General features: G+C 45.8%; 1 protein-coding gene across 4 annotated transcripts in view; it reads right to left on the bottom strand.

The window, feature by feature from the left end:
- TMEM184B (transmembrane protein 184B) overlaps nt 1–18,515 on the bottom strand; it is a 315,991-nt gene that overhangs the window by 90,698 nt on the left and 206,778 nt on the right. For all 4 annotated transcript variants that reach the window (XM_073592592.1, XM_073592591.1, XM_073592589.1 and 1 more), the window contains one exon: nt 6,258–6,333. In XM_073592592.1, the coding sequence (XP_073448693.1) occupies nt 6,258–6,333 (76 nt within the window). The remainder of the gene's footprint in view (nt 1–6,257; nt 6,334–18,515) is intronic.

The raw sequence follows: 18,515 nt of genomic DNA, 5'->3' as shown, positions 1-18,515 counted from the left end.
TTTGGGAGCCTAGCCGCGTACGGGGCCCCGAAAACCAAGCACCGCCTTCAGGATTTCAAAGGGCATAAATTTTTGATTTCACTCCTCACTACCTATCACAGTTTTGAAGGCCATAAAATGCCCAGATGGCACAAACCCGAAACTGTGATAGGCAGTGAAGAGTGAAATCAAAAATTTACGCCCCTTAGAAAGCCTAAAGGCGGTGCTTGGTTTTCGGGGTCCCGTACGCGGCTAGGCTCCCAAAAAGTCTCACACATGTCGTATCCCCGTACTCAGGAGAAGCAACAGAATGCATTTTGGGGTGTAATTTCACATATTCCCATTGCATGTTTGAGCAATATATCATTTAGTGACAACTTTGTGCAAAAAAAAAAAAAAAAAAAAATTGTCTTTTTCCTGCAACTTGTGTCACAATATAAAATATTCCATGGACTCGACATGCCTCTCAGCAAATAGCTTGGGGTGTCTACTTTCCAAAATGGGGTCATTTGGGGGGGTTTTGAACTGTCCTGGCATTTTATGCACAACATTTAGAAGCTTATGTCACACATCACCCACTCTTCTAACCACCTGAAGACAAAGCCCTTTCTGACACTTTTTGTTTACATGAAAAAATTATTTTTTTTGCAAGAAAATTACTTTGGACCCCCAAACATTATATATTTTTTTAAAGCAAATGCCCTACAGATTAAAATGGTGGGTGTTTCATTTTTTTTTTCACACAGTATTTGCGCAGCGATTTTTCAAACGCATTTTTTGGGGAAAAAACACACTTTTTAAAATTTTAATGCACTAAAACACACTATATTGCCCAAATGTTTGATGAAATAAAAAAGATGATCTTAGGCCGAGTACATGGATACCAAACATGACATGCTTTAAAATTGCGCACAAACGTGCAGTGGCGACAAACTAAATACATTTTTAAAAGCCTTTAAAAGCCTTTACAGGTTACCACTTTAGATTTACAGAGGAGGTCTACTGCTAAAATTACTGCCCTCGATCTGACCTTCGCGGTGATACCTCACATGCATGGGGCAATTGCTGTTTACATTTGACTCCAGACCGACGCTTGCGTTCGCCTTTGCGCGAGAGCAGGGGGGGACAGGGGTGCTTTTTTTTTTTTTTTTTTTTTTTCTTTATTCATTTTTTGATTTTTTATCTTATTTTTAAACTGTTCCTTTCATTTTTATTTTTTTTTTATCATTTTTATTGTTATCTCAGGGAATGTAAATATCCCCTATGATAGCAATAGGTAGTGACAGGTACTCTTTTTTGAAAAAATTGGGGTCTATTAGACCCTAGATCTCTCCTCTGCCCTCAAAGCATCTGACCACACCAAGATCGGTGTGATAAAATGCTTTCCCAATTTCCCAATGGCGCTGTTTACATCCAGCGAAATCTAAGTCATGAAATGCTCGTAGCTTCCGGTTTCTTAGGCCATAGAGATGATTGGAGCCATTCTGGTCTCTGATCAGCTCTATGGTCAGCTGGCCGAATCACCGGCTGCATTCTCAGGTTCCCTGTTGGGCCAGGAGAGGCAGAGAAAAACATGGAAGACGGTGGGGGGGGGGGAATCCCTCCCACTGCTTGTAAAAGCAGTCTAGAGGCTAATTAGCCGCTAGGATTGCTTTTACATGAAAGCCGACCGCTGGCTGAAAAGAATGATACCAAGATGATACCTAAACCTGCAGGCATCATTCTGGTATAACCACTCAGAGTCCAGCAACATACCAGTACGTTGCTGGTCCTTGTATTGTAAACTTTTTTTTCATGCAGCCTGTGGGCTGAACGAAAAAAAGATATTGATCGGTGGGTATGCCCACCATTAGAATACCTCCCTTCATCCACCCACTTCTAATGATGGGCATACATGCACCATTTATATATGCCGAAGCATGGGGGCATCCTCCCGCAAAAGGCAGGAGCAAATTGCTCCTCCACCCACTGCTGCCCCCACGCTTCGGCATATATGCTGAAGTATGTAACTGTGGTGGTGAAATCACCTCCGACAGCGCTGGAGTCACGGCTTTATATATCGTGGGAGCAAACGCTGTTGCTGTCAAGATAAATAAATCCGCTCTGCAGCTGAATGGCGTACCTGAAAACAAAAAAGTGGTTAACAATAAAAAAACAAAGTATAAAAAAATTGCATACCTATAAAGCAAACATGATAAAAACATAACAATAAAACATTGCAGTATAGAATACAATAAAAAAAGAGCAGAACAATAGAGAGAGAATAGAGAGAGAGAACAATAAAACGACAACTATTTTTGGTTTTTTTATTTTATATTTTTTTTGTATTTTTTTTTTTTTTTTTAACTTTTTTTTTAGTAACTTTAACTTTTAACTGTAACTGTACCAGGTTTGGGTCTCTCAAAATGCGATGGCATCTTGGGAGACCCTGTGTTAGTGTGCCTAGTCTGTGCCGTGCTGAACCCTACGCTAATACTCCACTAGTGTATGGTAGTGTTCAAAACATTCACCAATGCATAGACCAGGATTGTCAGGACAGGAGGGACAATAATACCGGGTGTCACGCCTAAATCCGCGCTTGCTGCAGACACGACATCTTTTTTGGGGGGCTCGTGGGTAGGGGTACTCTGGAGGACATAAGGAAAATGCCTTCCATGCAGGCGGCTTACTGCATTTGGTTGGGGAAGGTGAGGTGGAGCACCGTCTGGGTACAGAAGGGCTCTGACGATCTCTTCCTGGAATTTAAGGAAGGATCCAGTCTGTCCTGAAGCTCTTTATAGCACATGAGCATTCAGCAAAGCCAATTGAAATAAATAAACAGACACTTTTTTGTACCAACGTCTGGCCTTACGGGCAATTAGGTACGGCGCCAACAACTGGTCGTTGAGGTCCACCCCTCCCATATTAAGGTTGTATTCGTGGACACAGAGGGGTTTCTCCACAACACCAGTCGCCGTAGTAATTTGGGTCGTCGTGTCTGCATGAAGGGAGGTAAGAACGAAAACATTCTTATTGTCCCTCCACTTCATAGCGAGCAAATTATTATACTGCAAGCAGGCTCTCTCCCCCAGCCTAAGACGGGACTCTACAAGCCGCTGGGGAAAGCCCCGGCGATTAGGTCGCACGGTGCCACATGCTCCAATCTGATGATCAAACAAGTGACTAAAAAGTGGCACGCTCGTATAATAATTGTCCACGTACAAGTGGTACCCCTTTCCGAATAAGGGTGACACCAAGTCCCACACTATCTTGCCAGCGCTTCCTATGTAGTCAGGGCAGTTTATCGGCTCTACGTGACTATCTTTGCCCTCGTAAACCATAAATCTACATGTATAGCCTGTGGCCCTGTCACAGAGCTTATACATCTTGACCCCGTATCTGGCACGCTTGCTGGGAAGGTACGGTTTGAATGACAAGCGGCCAGAAAACTTAATCAGGGACTCATCAACGCAGACAACTTGATGGGGAGTAAACAAGTCTGCAAAACACTGGTTGAAGTGGTTTACGAGGGGCCGAATTTTGTAGAGCCGATCGTATGCAGGGTCTCCACGAGGACGACAGAGTTCATTGTCGTTGAAGTGCATGAACCGCAAAATCTGCTCGTATCGTGCCCTGGTCATGGAGGCAGAGAACACGGGCATATGGTGAATTGGGTCAGTGGACCAATATGACCGCAACTCACTCTTTTTGGTTATGCCCATGAGGAGGGAAAGGCCCAGAAAGGTCTTAAATTCGGAGACCGTAATTGGTCTCCAATCTCTGGCAAGGGAGGACTGGGGAATAGTGGTGATGTGTTGACCAGCGTACAAATTGCTTTGGTCCACAATAGATCTATAGAGATCTTTGGTGAAAAACAGCGAATAAAAATCAAGTGGCGTAAAGTCAACTGTTTCCACCTGAATTCCGGGTTGGCCAGTGAAAGGGGGAAGTACGGGTGCTGCAGAAGTGGTGGGTTCCCAATTCGGATTGGCGAATGCAGCACTTGTGCTTGCCACCTCGCCAGCTTGAACTGCACTTATGGAACTCGCCACGTCACCACGTGATACTGCAGTGCTGGATGTACGACCAGGGTGTACTAGGCCGCTGGTGCTTGCCAGTTCACCAGGAGGAGTAGCGGCACTAGTACTTCTCTGCTCCACACGAGAGCCCTGCGGTTCTTGCACTTCAAGGACAGAAGAAGTTCGGGGTCTGGTACGCCTGACCCTAGCAGGGACCACAACTCCGTCGTCAGAGCTATCTGTCATGGAGCCGCTGTCCTCTACAAGTTCGTATTCTGAGCCTGAACTTGACAGATGAGTGACTTCCTCTTCACTATCTGTCATACTCAGAAACGTGTAGGCCTCTTCACTAGTGTACCTTCGATTTGCCATTTTGGCCTCTAAATTTAGGGGTACACTAGTGAGACTCACAGGCAAAAAAGCTCCTGACTGTTAGCGACTGATTCAAAACGCTACCAAAAAACTGTTAGCGATCGCAGGGATCAGGCCTGACTCTGCGATCGCTGCCGTTATGTGTGCTTAGTGTTTTGTAAGTGTCAGTTATCGATCGATACTGCACTTGGGTGGGCTGGGCTGGGCCGAGGGGCAAAACGCAGGTGCTAGCAGGTATCTGGGCTGATCCCGCTAACACTGTGTTTCAGGGAACCCTAAACTGCTGGGGAGTATAGATCTGATCGGATCAGATATCGATCCGTTCAGATACTATAGCACTAAGGGAGGTGTATGCTGCGTGCGTGGGTTTTAGCGGTACTGCGCTAACCTGACGCTGCCTGGGGCGACGCAGACCTTATCAGATCCTAAAAACTTAACTTATATCACCGCCGGGCAATTAGGGGGTTAAACCTTTATAAGGTAATAAACGGCGGGTGCCCTAAAACTATAATAAACTATAATAAACTGTAATAAACTATAATAAACTACAAAAAACAAACTAGCTAACCAGCGTCACCCGTAACACTTATACGGTGATCGCTGGTGAAAGGGTTAACTAGGGGGCAATCAAGGGGTTAAAACCTTTAGCAGGTAGTATATGGGGGTCCCTGTCGCTATAAAACACTGACAGCGAACCTATATACTTACCTCCCTAACTAGCGTCACCTGTGTCACTAATACAGCGATCAGAAAAACGATCGCTTAGCGACACTGGCGACGGGGGGTAATCAAGGGGTTAACTTTTATTAGGGGGGGGTTAGGGGGGTACCCTGGACCTAAAGGGGGGTACCCTAGACTTAAAGGGGGCTAACCTAACTGCCCTAACACTTGTAACTGACACAAACTGACACCAATGCAAAAAAAAAAAAAAACTGCTATTGGTGTCAGAGTGACAGGGGGTACAGGGGGGTGATCGGAGGGTGACTGGGGGGTGAAAAGCGTGCCTGCGTGTTCTACTGTAAGTGTAGTGTTGGTGCACTTACTTGGATGTCTTCTCTCCTCTGCGCCGGGACGAAAAGACCGGCTCGAGGAGGGATGACATCACTTCCTTTCCCTCGGTTTACATTACAGAGGGAAAGGAAGCGTTTACATTCGCCGGGAGCGATCGGGAGGGGGTGGCCAACAATGGATGGCCTCCCCCTCACCTCTCATCGCCCGCGAACGAGAGCCGACCGCCTATGGCACCGGGGGGGTCCGATCAGACCCCCCACCCGCGGGAGGCAGATCACGTACAGGTACGTGATTCTGCCTGCCCGTGCCATTCTGCCGCCGTATATATGCGTTAGGCGGTCGGCAAGTGGTTAAACTTCTCCGCAACTTTATTCCTCACCTGTCTGGTGAGTTCATTGGCCTTCATGATGCGGTTTGTTCACAAAGGTTCACTAAAGGTTCTCTAACAAACCTCTGAGGGCTTCACAGAACAGCTGTATTTATACTGAGATTAAATTACACAAAAGGTTGACTCCATTTACTAATTAGATACTTCTGAAGGAAATTGCTTTCACTTGATTTTAGTTAGGGGTATCAGAGTAAAAGGGGGCTGAATACAAATGCACGCCACGCTTTTCAGCTATTTGTAAAAAAAATTGGAAAACCACTTATTTCCCTTCCACTTCACAAATATGTGCCACTTTGTGTTGGTTTATCACATAAAATCCCAATAAAATACATTTACTGTTTTGGTTGTAACATGACAAAATGTGGAAAATTTCCACATACAGGGACTGTATAGACGTGTATAGACTGTATAGACGTGCTAAAATTAACCCAGCAACAGTAGTTAATGATGTATTAAGTGTAAAAAATGTAAGTGAACAGAGCTAAACATGGTGTCCTGCAGCTACATACCTGTTTACAGAACCGCAAGAAGCCTATGGAATAAGTCTTTCCCCACAGGCAGCATGTACCATACATGCAGCTGGACCTGGTGATGCAAGGAAAAAAATACAGATAGAATGTACATCATTACCATATAACTTAATTTTAAACAGGACATAAAGAAAAACCTGCTCTAAGAGAAATATTGGGGTCATTATTCTTGACCTCCTGAAAATGGCTGCTTCCTGGCAGTCTGTTCATTATCAGATTTAATTAATGAGTCACCAACCCAGAGAAAGCATGAGTTTTAAGTGAAGTCATAGGTTTTTATATGCAGACTTTTTCTGGGTCACTTACAAAATATAGAAGCAACTGTATTACCATGACAGCCAGGTAACCAACAATGGCAGCATGCATATTCCTCTCAGCATGTTTGAACTTTTCTGTAAAATACAGTGTAAGTCATCAGATCTATTTTTCACCTTAAAAAAAAAAAAAAAAAAAAAAAACTCCATTCAAAGGGCTCTTGTACATGGGCAGAGTTGCCTGTATACGCATATTTTAGTGTCCCAAAGCCCCTGGTCCTGCATACAGCTCCCCGTAGACATAAATGGATGAAGGCGGCTGTACGCAACTACTTGCATCAAGTAAAGCATGTGCACAGATGTAATGTCCCAAAAGGAGGGGGGTGGGGGGGGGGTGTGGGCACAAAACCCATGTTGGCAATCACAGAGGTCAGACGTTTCTTGTAGTTGACCACCAGGTTTGCACACATCTCAGGAGGGATTTTGTCCCACTCCTCTTTGCAGATCCTCTCCAAATCATTAGGGCTCTGAAGCTGACATTTGGCAACCCGAACCTTAAGCTCCCTCCACATAATTTTCTATGGGATTAAGGTCTGGAGACTGGCTAGGCCACTCCAGGACCTTAACCGATTCGGCCTCGGAAGATTTTACCCCCTTCCTGACCAGAGTACTCTTTGCGATTCGGCACTGCGTTGCTTTAACTGACAATTGCACGGTCGTGCAACGTTGCACCCAAACAAAATTGACGTCTTTTTTCCCCACAAATAGAGCTTTCTTTTGGTGGTATTTGATCACCTCAGCTGTTCTTATTTTTTGCGCTATAAACAAAAAAAGAGCGACAATTTTGAAAAAAAAAACGCAATATTTTTTACTTTTTGCTATAATAAATATCCCCCAAAAATACATAAAAACAATTTTTTCCTCAGTTTAGGCTGATATGTATTCTTCTACATATTTTTGGTAAAAAAAAAAAAAAAAAAAAAAAAAAAAAATCGCAAGAAGCGTATATTGATTGGTTTGCGCAAAAGTTATAGCGTCTACAAAATAGGGGGTAGTTTTATGGTATTTTTATTAATTTTTTTTACTAGTAATGAAGGTGATCTGCAATTTTTATCAGGACTGCGACATTATGGCGGACAATTTTGACACATTTTTGGGACCATTGGCATTTTTACAGCGATCAGTGCTATAAAAATGCACTGATTACTGTAAAAATGTCACGGGCAGGGAAGGGGTTAACACTAGGGGGCGATCAAGGGGTTGTGTTCCCTAGTGTGTGTTCTAACTGAAGGGGGGAGTGGACTGTGTAAGGGAAGAGATAGAGCCCTGTTCATACCCTGTATGAACAGACGATCTGTCACTTCTCCCCTCAGAGAGCCGGAAACTGTGCCCCGAGTGATCACGGGAGCCCAGTGGTGATCGTGACCGCCGGGCACTCGCATCAGCTCCGTGGGCGAGCAGCACAATGTCGTTTCCCCCAGCCGCGCCATTCTGCTGCAGTACAACTGCAGCGACTGGTCGGCAAGTGGTTAACGTGCTTCTGTTTGAGCCACTCTTTTGTTGCCTTGGCCATGTGTTTTGAGTCATTATCATGCTGGAATACCCATCCACTATCAATTATTCAGCTGCGGGATCGGGGCACCACCAGTGCACAGCTTGCTTAGGCATGGCAGCAGGCAGGTGTGAGTTCATCTGCACGCACAGTGAGGTGAAGACTTTTTGAGGATGGCCTGGTGTCAAGAAGGGCCGCAAAGAAGCTACTTCTCTCCAGGAAAAACATCAGGGACAGACTGATATTCTGCAAAAGGTACAAGTATTGGACTGCTGATTGTTTGGGCCATCCTGAAAAAACCTTGTATGGAGAAGGAAAGGTGAACACTACCATCAATCCTGTGTCATGCCAACAGTAAAGCATCCTGGGACCATTCATGCGTGGGGATGCTTCTCAGCCAAGGGAGTGGGCTCACTCGCAATTTTCCATCTCTACTATATTCACAGTGCTGTCCTATGATCATATCATTCTATTTACAGCAGCAAAAAATGTGCAGTGGACTCATTAAGGAAATATATGCAGTAAATAAATTATACCATCATACAATACTGCTATTCAAAGTCCAAATAATAAATGTCCGTATGTGAGTGGCACTGGCTGCATTAGGTTTTATGAAAATCCAAAAGGCTCATCACAGGTTGAAGACTAGGATCTGTTATGAATGGAAGAGGCCTCCTTGTGGGAATCCTGAGACATCCTTCATATAGCCAATGCCCCATCTCAGACTCTTCAAAGACGCTTACATCCCCCTGACTTCCATGGGCCTCTACGTCAACGTATATGAATCACAGATCTGAGGAGTGTGCACACAGTGATTGAAGGAGAGTGCTGGAGGAGTGGATGAGCTGTCTGTTTTCCTGCAAAGACCCAGGAGGGTAATAGCCACAAGCCTATGGAGACTTTGTAGCTGAAAGGCACAAAGTCAAACATCCGGTGAGTGTTACAAGACACAGGGTGGTGTACGAGGCACTTTATGTATGCACATAGGAGCACTGAAGCACTTTGGATTTGGAGCACTATAAGAAGAATTTTTGAAGCACTTTATGAATTATTTTAGATAATCTCACATACGGACATTTATTATTTGGACTTTTAATAGCAGTATTGTATGATGGTATAAATTATATACTGCATATATTTCCTGAATGTGTCCACTGCACATTTTTTGCTGTTATAGATAGAATTATATGATCATAGGACAGCACTTTGAATATGGTAGAGACATTTAATACCAGGACTATGCAATAAAAATAGTGCTGCGCTGTACTCAAACAAATAATAAAAATAGTGCAAATGTGCAAGATAAAGTGACAGTGCAAAAAATACCAAATATTCATCAAATAGAGGCAATGCCTGTGACTGATCGACAACAGGTAACCTCAACTGTCGATAGAGGTTAGCAGGTATGTAATACAAAAAGATGTCACATTGTCTGAATTCTTCTCGTTTGTGGAAACAATAATATTATCAATCATAACAAAAATCCACGTAAATGCTGTATAGTGCGGAAAACTTTATACAACGTGAACAGGTGAAATAAAGTGCTGATACATCCGTGGTACTCTTTTATATAATGTGCAAAGCAAAAAATAGTAACTGTATATCATCAGTGTAAAATAGTTATGCAAAGTGCTGGTGACCACTCTCTTGAATGGAGTGCAAATAACTCTTCGGTGCAATATAGTATATGAGTATCCCCTTACCTTACTGCTGTAAGGTAACAGCATATAAAAATATCTTTATGGGTGGTCAGTGTATTCCCTGTGGGTCTGGATGCCTTTGAGCCTCTCAGTATGGCGTTTCCGAATGTATGGTCTGTGTCTGCAATCAGAAGCCCCCCGCCCTTTTTTTTTTTTGCCAAATACGGCTATAAGGTGAGCCTCGTACGTAGGCAGGGGGAGGAATAGAGAGGATGTTCATTTATTAATAGCAGCAAACAATTAAACAGGGTATTCACATTAAAAAACAGTGAAACAGGCATGTAAAAAATGAGCAGTGAGCTCGCCTGACATCACTTCCGGTGCCTAATGTCCGACGTGTTTTCATCACGATCACGCAACTTCATCAGGGGATCTCTATTGGCTCTGGAAGTGTATTTATATATGGTTATTGATTTGTATATATGGCGGCCATTTTCGTGTAGCTCCGGTTGCCAGAAGTAGAGCGGCGGCCATTTTCTTAGGGATATCTAACCATAGTCTATCATCAGCATAGAGTAAACAAGCCGCGGCCATTTTCATGTGGCTCTAAAGCCGGAAATGGGGGCAGCAGCCATTATCTTGTGGATGCCTGGCCATAGTAAATGAACATACTATATTTAATGGTAAAAAAAAAAACACGACCTACTTGCAATGGCAGCTGGAAATATGAGAACAGTAAATATTGTGCGGCAATTGAACCATAAAAAACCACACAGCCATTGCACCGGAATTCAATATATAGATATGCATAAAAAATATAACATAATGAAAAATGCCAGCAATAAACTAATACATAAAAAAATATATATAAAAATTATATTAAAAAAATTATATACAAAAAAAAGGGGGAAATAAATCGAGCAGGATGGTGTAGGAATAAAATGAAGCTCCTACCACATGTGTAAAACAATGGGTCTAGGTCATGATACCCAGATTGGTATGCCACACAAAAAAAATTATATAAGGACCTTGGTCTGAAAAATCACATAGAAAAAAAGTTGCATTAAAAAAAAAAAAAAAAAAAAAATGCATAAAATCTAAATAGACATGAGGCAATTGAGATATAAAAAATGCACCAGAAATGGCATCAGTAAGCATATATACATGTGAATGTAGAGAAAAAGATAAAGGCAGTAAAAAGGTATGCAAATAGGATAAATATAACAAATGACAAAAAATCCTAAAAATCGCTAATAAAGCAGTTCAGGTCAAATTCTATATTCAGGCCCGAGGTGCAAAGGTGTCTAACGTAAATATCCACTTAGATTCTAATTGGCTCAAAGTTCCCACTTTGTGGCCCCCACGCCAATAACTCACATAGGGTTCTATTCCCCAAAATTTAAATTGGGTAGGATCTTTATTGTGGTATAGGGCAAAGTGTTTGGATACGTTGTGCTTATCGGACTCTTTTAGTATATTTTGTACATGTTCTCTTATACGTGTTTTGAGGGGTCTCTTGGTCCGTCCTACATATTGTAGCCCACAGCTGCACTCAAGGGCATACACTACTCCCTCTGTATTGCAGCAAATACATGCATTAATCTCGTGGGTATTTCCTGTGCTTGTGGAGATAGGGTCAGGGATGCTCTTTAAAGTTTTGTCACGAATGGTGGGGGCTCTTCTGTATACAAATTTTGGAAGGGTGGGGAGGATATCTCGTATCAGATGTCTATCGGCCAGTAAGATGCACCAATGGCATTTGATAATTTTCTCGATTTGTTTGTGTTGAGTACTGTAATCAAAGATGATCGGTATCATGTCTTTTGAGGCTTCATGTTTTTTCTCATCTTTAATGCGTTCACAGTGATCCATGTCAGCCACGTCTGCAATTTTTTTGGAAATAAATTCATTATCGTAACCTTTTTCTATAAATCTGTGTCCCATGATTTTGGCCTGGGCCGTAAACAAATCTTTGAGGGTACAGTTCCGCCTTAAACGCATTAGTTGACCTTTTGGTATGTTGTATGTTGTAGCTGTTTCTGTCTACATTTTTGAAATGTGTTCTGGAAGATCGCGGTTTTCTTGCAGGATCTCTAGATCTAGGAACGTGATCTTTTTATCGATTTCCCAAGACAGCTTTAGATTTCTATTGTTTACATTTAGTTCCTCAAGAAAATTCAATAGAATTTCTTGTTCACCCTTCCATAGGATTAAAAATATCAACATATCTATGGAAGATAAATAACCCTTGTAGGCAGTTAGAGAAAATTTTCTCTTCTTCCCATTGTGCCATAAAAAGGCCTGCCACACTGGGATCAAATTTTGCTCCCATGGCGACTCCCGTTTTTTGAAAGTAGTAGTTACTATTGTACCAAAAATAGCTGTTTTTTAGGCAAGAATCAAGACACTTCACAAGGTATTTTCTTTGGACACACGGTAGCGTTATGTGTTTCCTAAGTCCCCACTTTACTGCTTCACAGGCCTGGTGATGCAGTGTGACTGTATATAGTGAAGATACATCTGCTGTGGCCATCCACCAAGGGCCCTCTCCTTTAGGGATGTCTTCCAAGATTTGTAGCATCTGCTTGGTATCTCTTAAATAGGCTTGGGTCTTTTGTACTGACAGCTGTAATAGTCAATCTATTTCCCCATTCTGGCCGTAAGCGAGTCTATCCCGTTGACTATTGGTGTAGGCGGTGGGTTGGTTTTATCTTTATGTATCTTCGGGAGTGAATACAAGATTAGTGTGGGGCATGACTCTGGTATGAGATATTTGGCCTCCTTTTTATTAAGAATGTTTCTTTTCATGCCCAAGTGGACAGTCTGTTCTAGAGCTTTCTTGCATTTGAACATGGGATTACCCAATAGGTGGCTATATGTATCCTCATCTTGTAGTAATAGGTGCATGTTTCACTGTATTGTTCTATGGAAAGAACCACAATACCTCCACCTCTATCCGCCGGACGGATTACTAGATCTTTCCTTTTTGCAAGTTTGCGTATTCCACTTTTTATGTGTTTGGGTTTTTAATATAACCCCCCCCACTAATAAAAGCAGTGATTTGGAGAGCCTCATGAGAAAATTAGGCTATAGTATGTAGATGGTGGTTAGCTTATGGTGGAATATAACTACCTTCGAACGATATCTGAAAGGTAGCATTGTCCCGAGACGCCTTAGATGGGACATAATACCTAATGATGGCTTGACGGACCAGGAATCCATTGATGAATGGTTCAAGTTTTTTAATAGCAAAGGCTTGGAACTTTTAACATTTTTACTAGAAAGAAAACAAAAAAAGATGAAGATGATAAATCAGATTATATCAGAAGTCAAGGAGGAATTAGATGCATACAAAGAAACAGCAGAATTTTCCACTCTTACAGCCAAACCAGGGGCGGCTCCAGACAATTTTTTTGGGGGGTGCTGTGTGGGTGCTGGGGGAAAAAAATGGTGGAGCTCATGTGGTGCCACCAGTGACCGCAATCCCGTGGCCAAAAGTGGCACCGCGTTCCCGTGGCATGGCCAAAAGTCATCAAAGGTAAGCGTGACTGAAAACTGGGTGTTTCTTCACAGTCTTTCCCCTTTATATAAACAAAATAGGGCCTTGGGGCACAAAGAATTGATTGAGTAAAACAAGCCCAAATGGGACTAGCAATGATAACCCCCAGCAAGTGTCAGGGTCAGCAATAGCTCCCCAGCAAGTATAAAAGCCAGATAATCCCCAGTACATGTCAGGGCCAGCCATAACACCCAGCACAGCATAACAACTAACCCCCGACTGAGAACAAAAATAATCCCCCAGTGCAGCACAAGCATGGCACAATAATGTACCGCAAAGCATGGCACAAAAAATAACCCCTTAGCATGGAAAAATTAAATACCAGCATGGCACAATAATGAACGGCAAGCATGGCACAATAATAAACCTCCAACATTGCACAATAATTAGCCCCTTAGCATGGCAGAACAATGAAATCCCAGCATGGCACAATAATGAACCACAGCACAGTAATAAGCCCCAGGAATGTGTATTATTACCTACCAGAACTACACAATAATTAACCCCCAACACTGTACAATAATTAACCTCAAGGATTATAGCAGTCAGTGGGCCCCCTTCATTGTGAAACATACAACAGAGAATATACATGGAAGAGGTCCGCACTTTGTGTGTGTGGTCACCAGAATGGTGGTCAGTGTGCCCCTGTGCAATGCATACAGTGGGGGAGGGGGGTCAGTGAGCAGAATTCAGTGGGTGGATAGTGAGCAGCAAATAACTGGGGGGGGGGATCAGGAATGACCCTTTAGATTGCCCAGATCAGAAGTGACCCTTAAGAGTGGCAAGATCAGGAGTGACCCCTTAGAGTGCCCAGATTAGGAGAGCCCAGAGCAGAAGTGACCCTTTAGATCACAGTGCCCATATGGATCAGACTTTCTCCTTGGAATGCCCAGAGCAGGAGTGCCCACATCAGTGTGTGCAGAGCAGGAGAGGGGCCCCACAGCGTTCCCAAGAGACGCGAAAAAGTGTCCCCTCAGAGTGCCCAGACCTGGAGAATGTCCACTTAAAGTTCCCACAACAGGAGTGACCCCTTTGATCAGTGCCCATATAGACCATGCTTTCTCTCAAAGTGGCAAAATTAGGAGTTCCCTTTTAGAGTGCCCAGATCAGGAGTGACCCCCTAAGATCAGTGCCCCTAAAAACCAAGCTTCCCCCTTAAACGTGGCAAGATTAGGCGTGTCCAAATCAGCAGGGACTCCTTAGAGTGACCTAATTAGGAATGCTCCCTCAGAGTGCCCAGAGCAGGAGTGTCCCCTTAGATCAATACCCACATAGACCAGCCTTCCCCCTGAGAGTACCCAGAGCAGGAGTGTCCCCTTAGATCAATACCCACATAGACCAGCCTTCCCCCTGAGAGTACCCAGAGCAGGAGTGACCCCTTAGAGTCCCCAAATTAGGAGTGCCCCCTCAGCGAGGCCAGAGCAGACGAGTGCCCCCTCAGCGCGCCCAGAGCAGACGAGTGCCCCCTCAGCGCGCCCAGAGCAGACGAGTGCCCCCTCAGCGCGCCCAGAGCAGACGAGTGCCCCCTCAGCGCGCCCAGAGCAGACGAGTGCCCCCTCAGCGCGCCCAGAGCAGACGAGTGCCCCCTCAGCGCGCCCAGAGCAGACGAGTGCCCCCTCAGCGCGCCCAGAGCAGACGAGTGCCCCCTCAGCGCGCCCAGAGAAGACGAGTGCCCCCTCAGCGCGCCCAGAGAAGACGAGTGCCCCCTCAGCGCGCCCAGAGAAGACGAGTGCCCCCTCAGCGCGCCCAGAGAAGACGAGTGCCCCCTCAGCGCGCCCAGAGAAGACGAGTGCCCCCTCAGCGCGCCCAGAGAAGACGAGTGCCCCCTCAGCGCGCCCAGAGAAGACGAGTGCCCCCTCAGCGCGCCCAGAGAAGACGAGTGCCCCCTCAGCGCGCCCAGAGAAGACGAGTGCCCCCTCAGCGCGCCCAGAGAAGACGAGTGCCCCCTCAGCGCGCCCAGAGAAGACGAGTGCCCCCTCAGCGCGCCCAGAGAAGACGAGTGCCCCCTCAGCGCGCCCAGAGAAGACGAGTGCCCCCTCAGCGCGCCCAGAGAAGACGAGTGCCCCCTCAGCGCGCCCAGAGAAGACGAGTGCCCCCTCAGCGCGCCCAGAGAAGACGAGTGCCCCCTCAGCGCGCCCAGAGAAGACGAGTGCCCCCTCAGCGCGCCCAGAGAAGACGAGTGCCCCCTCAGCGCGCCCAGAGAAGACGAGTGCCCCCTCAGCGCGCCCAGAGAAGACGAGTGCCCCCTCAGCGCGCCCAGAGAAGACGAGTGCCCCCTCAGCGCGCCCAGAGAAGACGAGTGCCCCCTCAGCGCGCCCAGAGAAGACGAGTGCCCCCTCAGCGCGCCCAGAGAAGACGAGTGCCCCCTCAGCGCGCCCAGAGAAGACGAGTGCCCCCTCAGCGCGCCCAGAGAAGACGAATGCCCCCTCAGCGCGCCCAGAGAAGACGAGTGCCCCCTCAGCGCGCCCAGAGAAGACGAGTGCCCTCTCAGCGCGCCCAGAGAAGACGAGTGCCCCCTCAGCGCGCCCAGAGAAGACGAGTGCCCCCTCAGCGCGCCCAGAGAAGACGAGTGCCCCCTCAGCGCGCCCAGAGAAGACGAGTGCCCCCTCAGCGCGCCCAGAGAAGACGAGTGCCCCCTTAGCGCGCCCAGAGCAGACGAGTGCCCCCTTAGCGCGCCCAGAGCAGACGAGTGCCCCCTTAGCGCGCCCAGAGCAGACGAGTGCCCCCTTAGCGCGCCCAGAGCAGACGAGTGCCCCCTTAGCGCGCCCAGAGCAGACGAGTGCCCCCTTAGCGCGCCCAGAGCAGACGAGTGCCCCCTTAGCACGCCCAGAGCAGAAAAGTGCCCCCTTAGTGCGCCCAGAGCAGAAGAGTGCCCCCTTAGTGTGCCCAGAGCAGAAGAGTGCCCCCTTAGTGTGCCCAGAGCAGAAGAGTGCCCCCTTAGTGTGCCCAGAGCAAAAGAGTGCCCCCTTAGTGTGCCCAGAGCAGAATAACCCCTTAGTGTGCCCAGAGCAGGAGAATAGCCCCTTACTGTGCCCAGAGCTGAAGAGCACCCCCTTAGTGTGCCCAGAGCAGGAGAATAGCCCCCTTAGTGTGCCCAGAGCAGAAGAGTGCCCCTTTAGTGTGCCCATAATATGAGAATAAACCCTGTGTTCAGTTCACAGGATTCCTCTTATCCAGATCCCTTACTGTGCCCAGATCACAGGATTCCTCTTATCCAGATCAATGCCTGCCACAACCATAAAGGAGGACTGGAGTCACAATTCTTATCCTTCCTCCACTGATAAGGACTGGAGTCACTGCCCCTCCCCCCTCAGCAGACAGCAGCTCCATAATAAGAATCAGGGCCAGACAGGAGATGTTGTGATGGTGAGGGGGTGGCTGCAGCCTACCTGCATTTTCAGAAGTAATCCTTCCTACTCTGGGGCTGGGACAGGAAACTCTCCTCCTGTCCTAATCCTGGCTCAGCCCACAGCAGCTCCATGCTTCTCCATCCTCCATAATGCGGCTAGCAAGTGCAGAGGCGCCACATGTCCCAGTACTTTTAGGACCTAGCGCCTCTGCATGGGTCTGGGAAGGGATCACTCCGCCACTGGTATGAGTGTACTAACCCAGCCCCTGTGGGGACTCACTGAAGATCAGCAGCTTATGCGGCCAGAGCTGCGATTTCTCGCCTCTAAATAAAAGAGTTCCCAGACCTTTTTTGTCACACAGGGCATGCAGGTAAATTATTATTTAAAAAATTGTGTGACATTATATTGGTAATTCAGGTGTGTAATTTTGGGGGATGCTATGAGGGTGCTTAAAGAATGTTTGGGGGTGCTTTAGCACCACCCAAGCACCCACCTGGCGCTGCTGCTGAGCCCATCTAAACAGGGACCTCACAAAAAAAGGATAAAGTTCAACAGAGGAAGGGCAAAAAATACAGTAGAGACATGATTTCAAAACAAATCGCACATTTAAATGGCAAAGTCAACTGGGCCAAATGGACCCCATTTCCACCTATTCAACGCCAGAGAAGACGGTTAGAGTTCATCCACAACACGCCAATACTGTATCAGACTACAATACACAACATAGACTCCATCAAGAAACATAGGAGAGAAATAGGGGAGAGACCCCAAGACACCTAGGAAATGAAGAAAGACAGGGGAATTACAACCAACATACCCTGTATCGCAATGATAGAAGACCCCCACAATACAAGCGAACATCACAAAATTTATGGAAGAAACCGTTTTGGAAAAATCACAAGAAAAACAACAATGGTCATAATTGGCAGAGACCCCCCTACGATCAAGAGAGACAACAGAGGGCATCCACACAACCAGAGAGATAATAGAGGCGCACCCTATGAAAACAGGGGACGCCAACATGAATCATATGGTCAAGAAGCCCAGAATACCATCATGAACCAAGAGATGGAGATCATAGAGGGCCACCACCACAGGGTCCATATCGCCCATACGATAGAGTCCCATCTAGGGCACTGTCCTCAGGAAGCCAGTCTAGGCTCATGATTATTAGGGGTGCGCATCTTCACTGACCTCACGATTCGATTACGATTATCCTGTCCACGATTCGATTCCGCGATGCATCACGATTACTGCGCTTGGTTTTCATCCAAAAAATTCAAGCAGTCAGAACTCAATTTTTTTATTTTATCTGTTCTTGATAAAAAAAAAAAAAAAAGACAACACTCCCTGCATGTAGCATAGCATAGCCCCCAAAATACTACAAGAGATGGTCAGAGACTGCAGACATGATACAGGAGATGGTCAGAGACTGCAGACATGATACAGGAGATGGTCAGAGACTGCAGACATGATACAGGAGATGGTCAGAGACTGCAGACATGATACAGGAGATGGTCAGAGACTGCAGACATGATACAGGAGATGGTCAGAGACTGCAGACATGATACAAGAGAGGGTCAGAGACTGCAGACATGATACAAGAGAGGGTCAGAGACTGCAGACATGATACAAGAGAGGGTCAGAGACTGCGGACATGATACAAGAGAGGGTCAGAGACTGCGGACAATGTCCCCATAACATCCCCCCAAACGATAATGTATGCCATTTCATTAATTATGGTTTATGTCTTATTGTCTTAGTGACTGATTCACATCACAACTGTATGTGTGGGGTCAGTGATGAGTAAAATCATAAATCATACAAAAAAGAAAAAAGGTATTAATGAAGTTGTGATGTGAATCAGTCACTAACACATACA

The sequence above is a fragment of the Aquarana catesbeiana genome, linkage group LG07, assembly GCF_042186555.1.
Source record: "Aquarana catesbeiana isolate 2022-GZ linkage group LG07, ASM4218655v1, whole genome shotgun sequence".
Lineage (NCBI taxonomy): Eukaryota > Metazoa > Chordata > Amphibia > Anura > Ranidae > Aquarana > Aquarana catesbeiana.
Note: the sequence above shows the minus strand (reverse complement) of the source record. Positions and strands in the feature narration are given on the sequence as shown.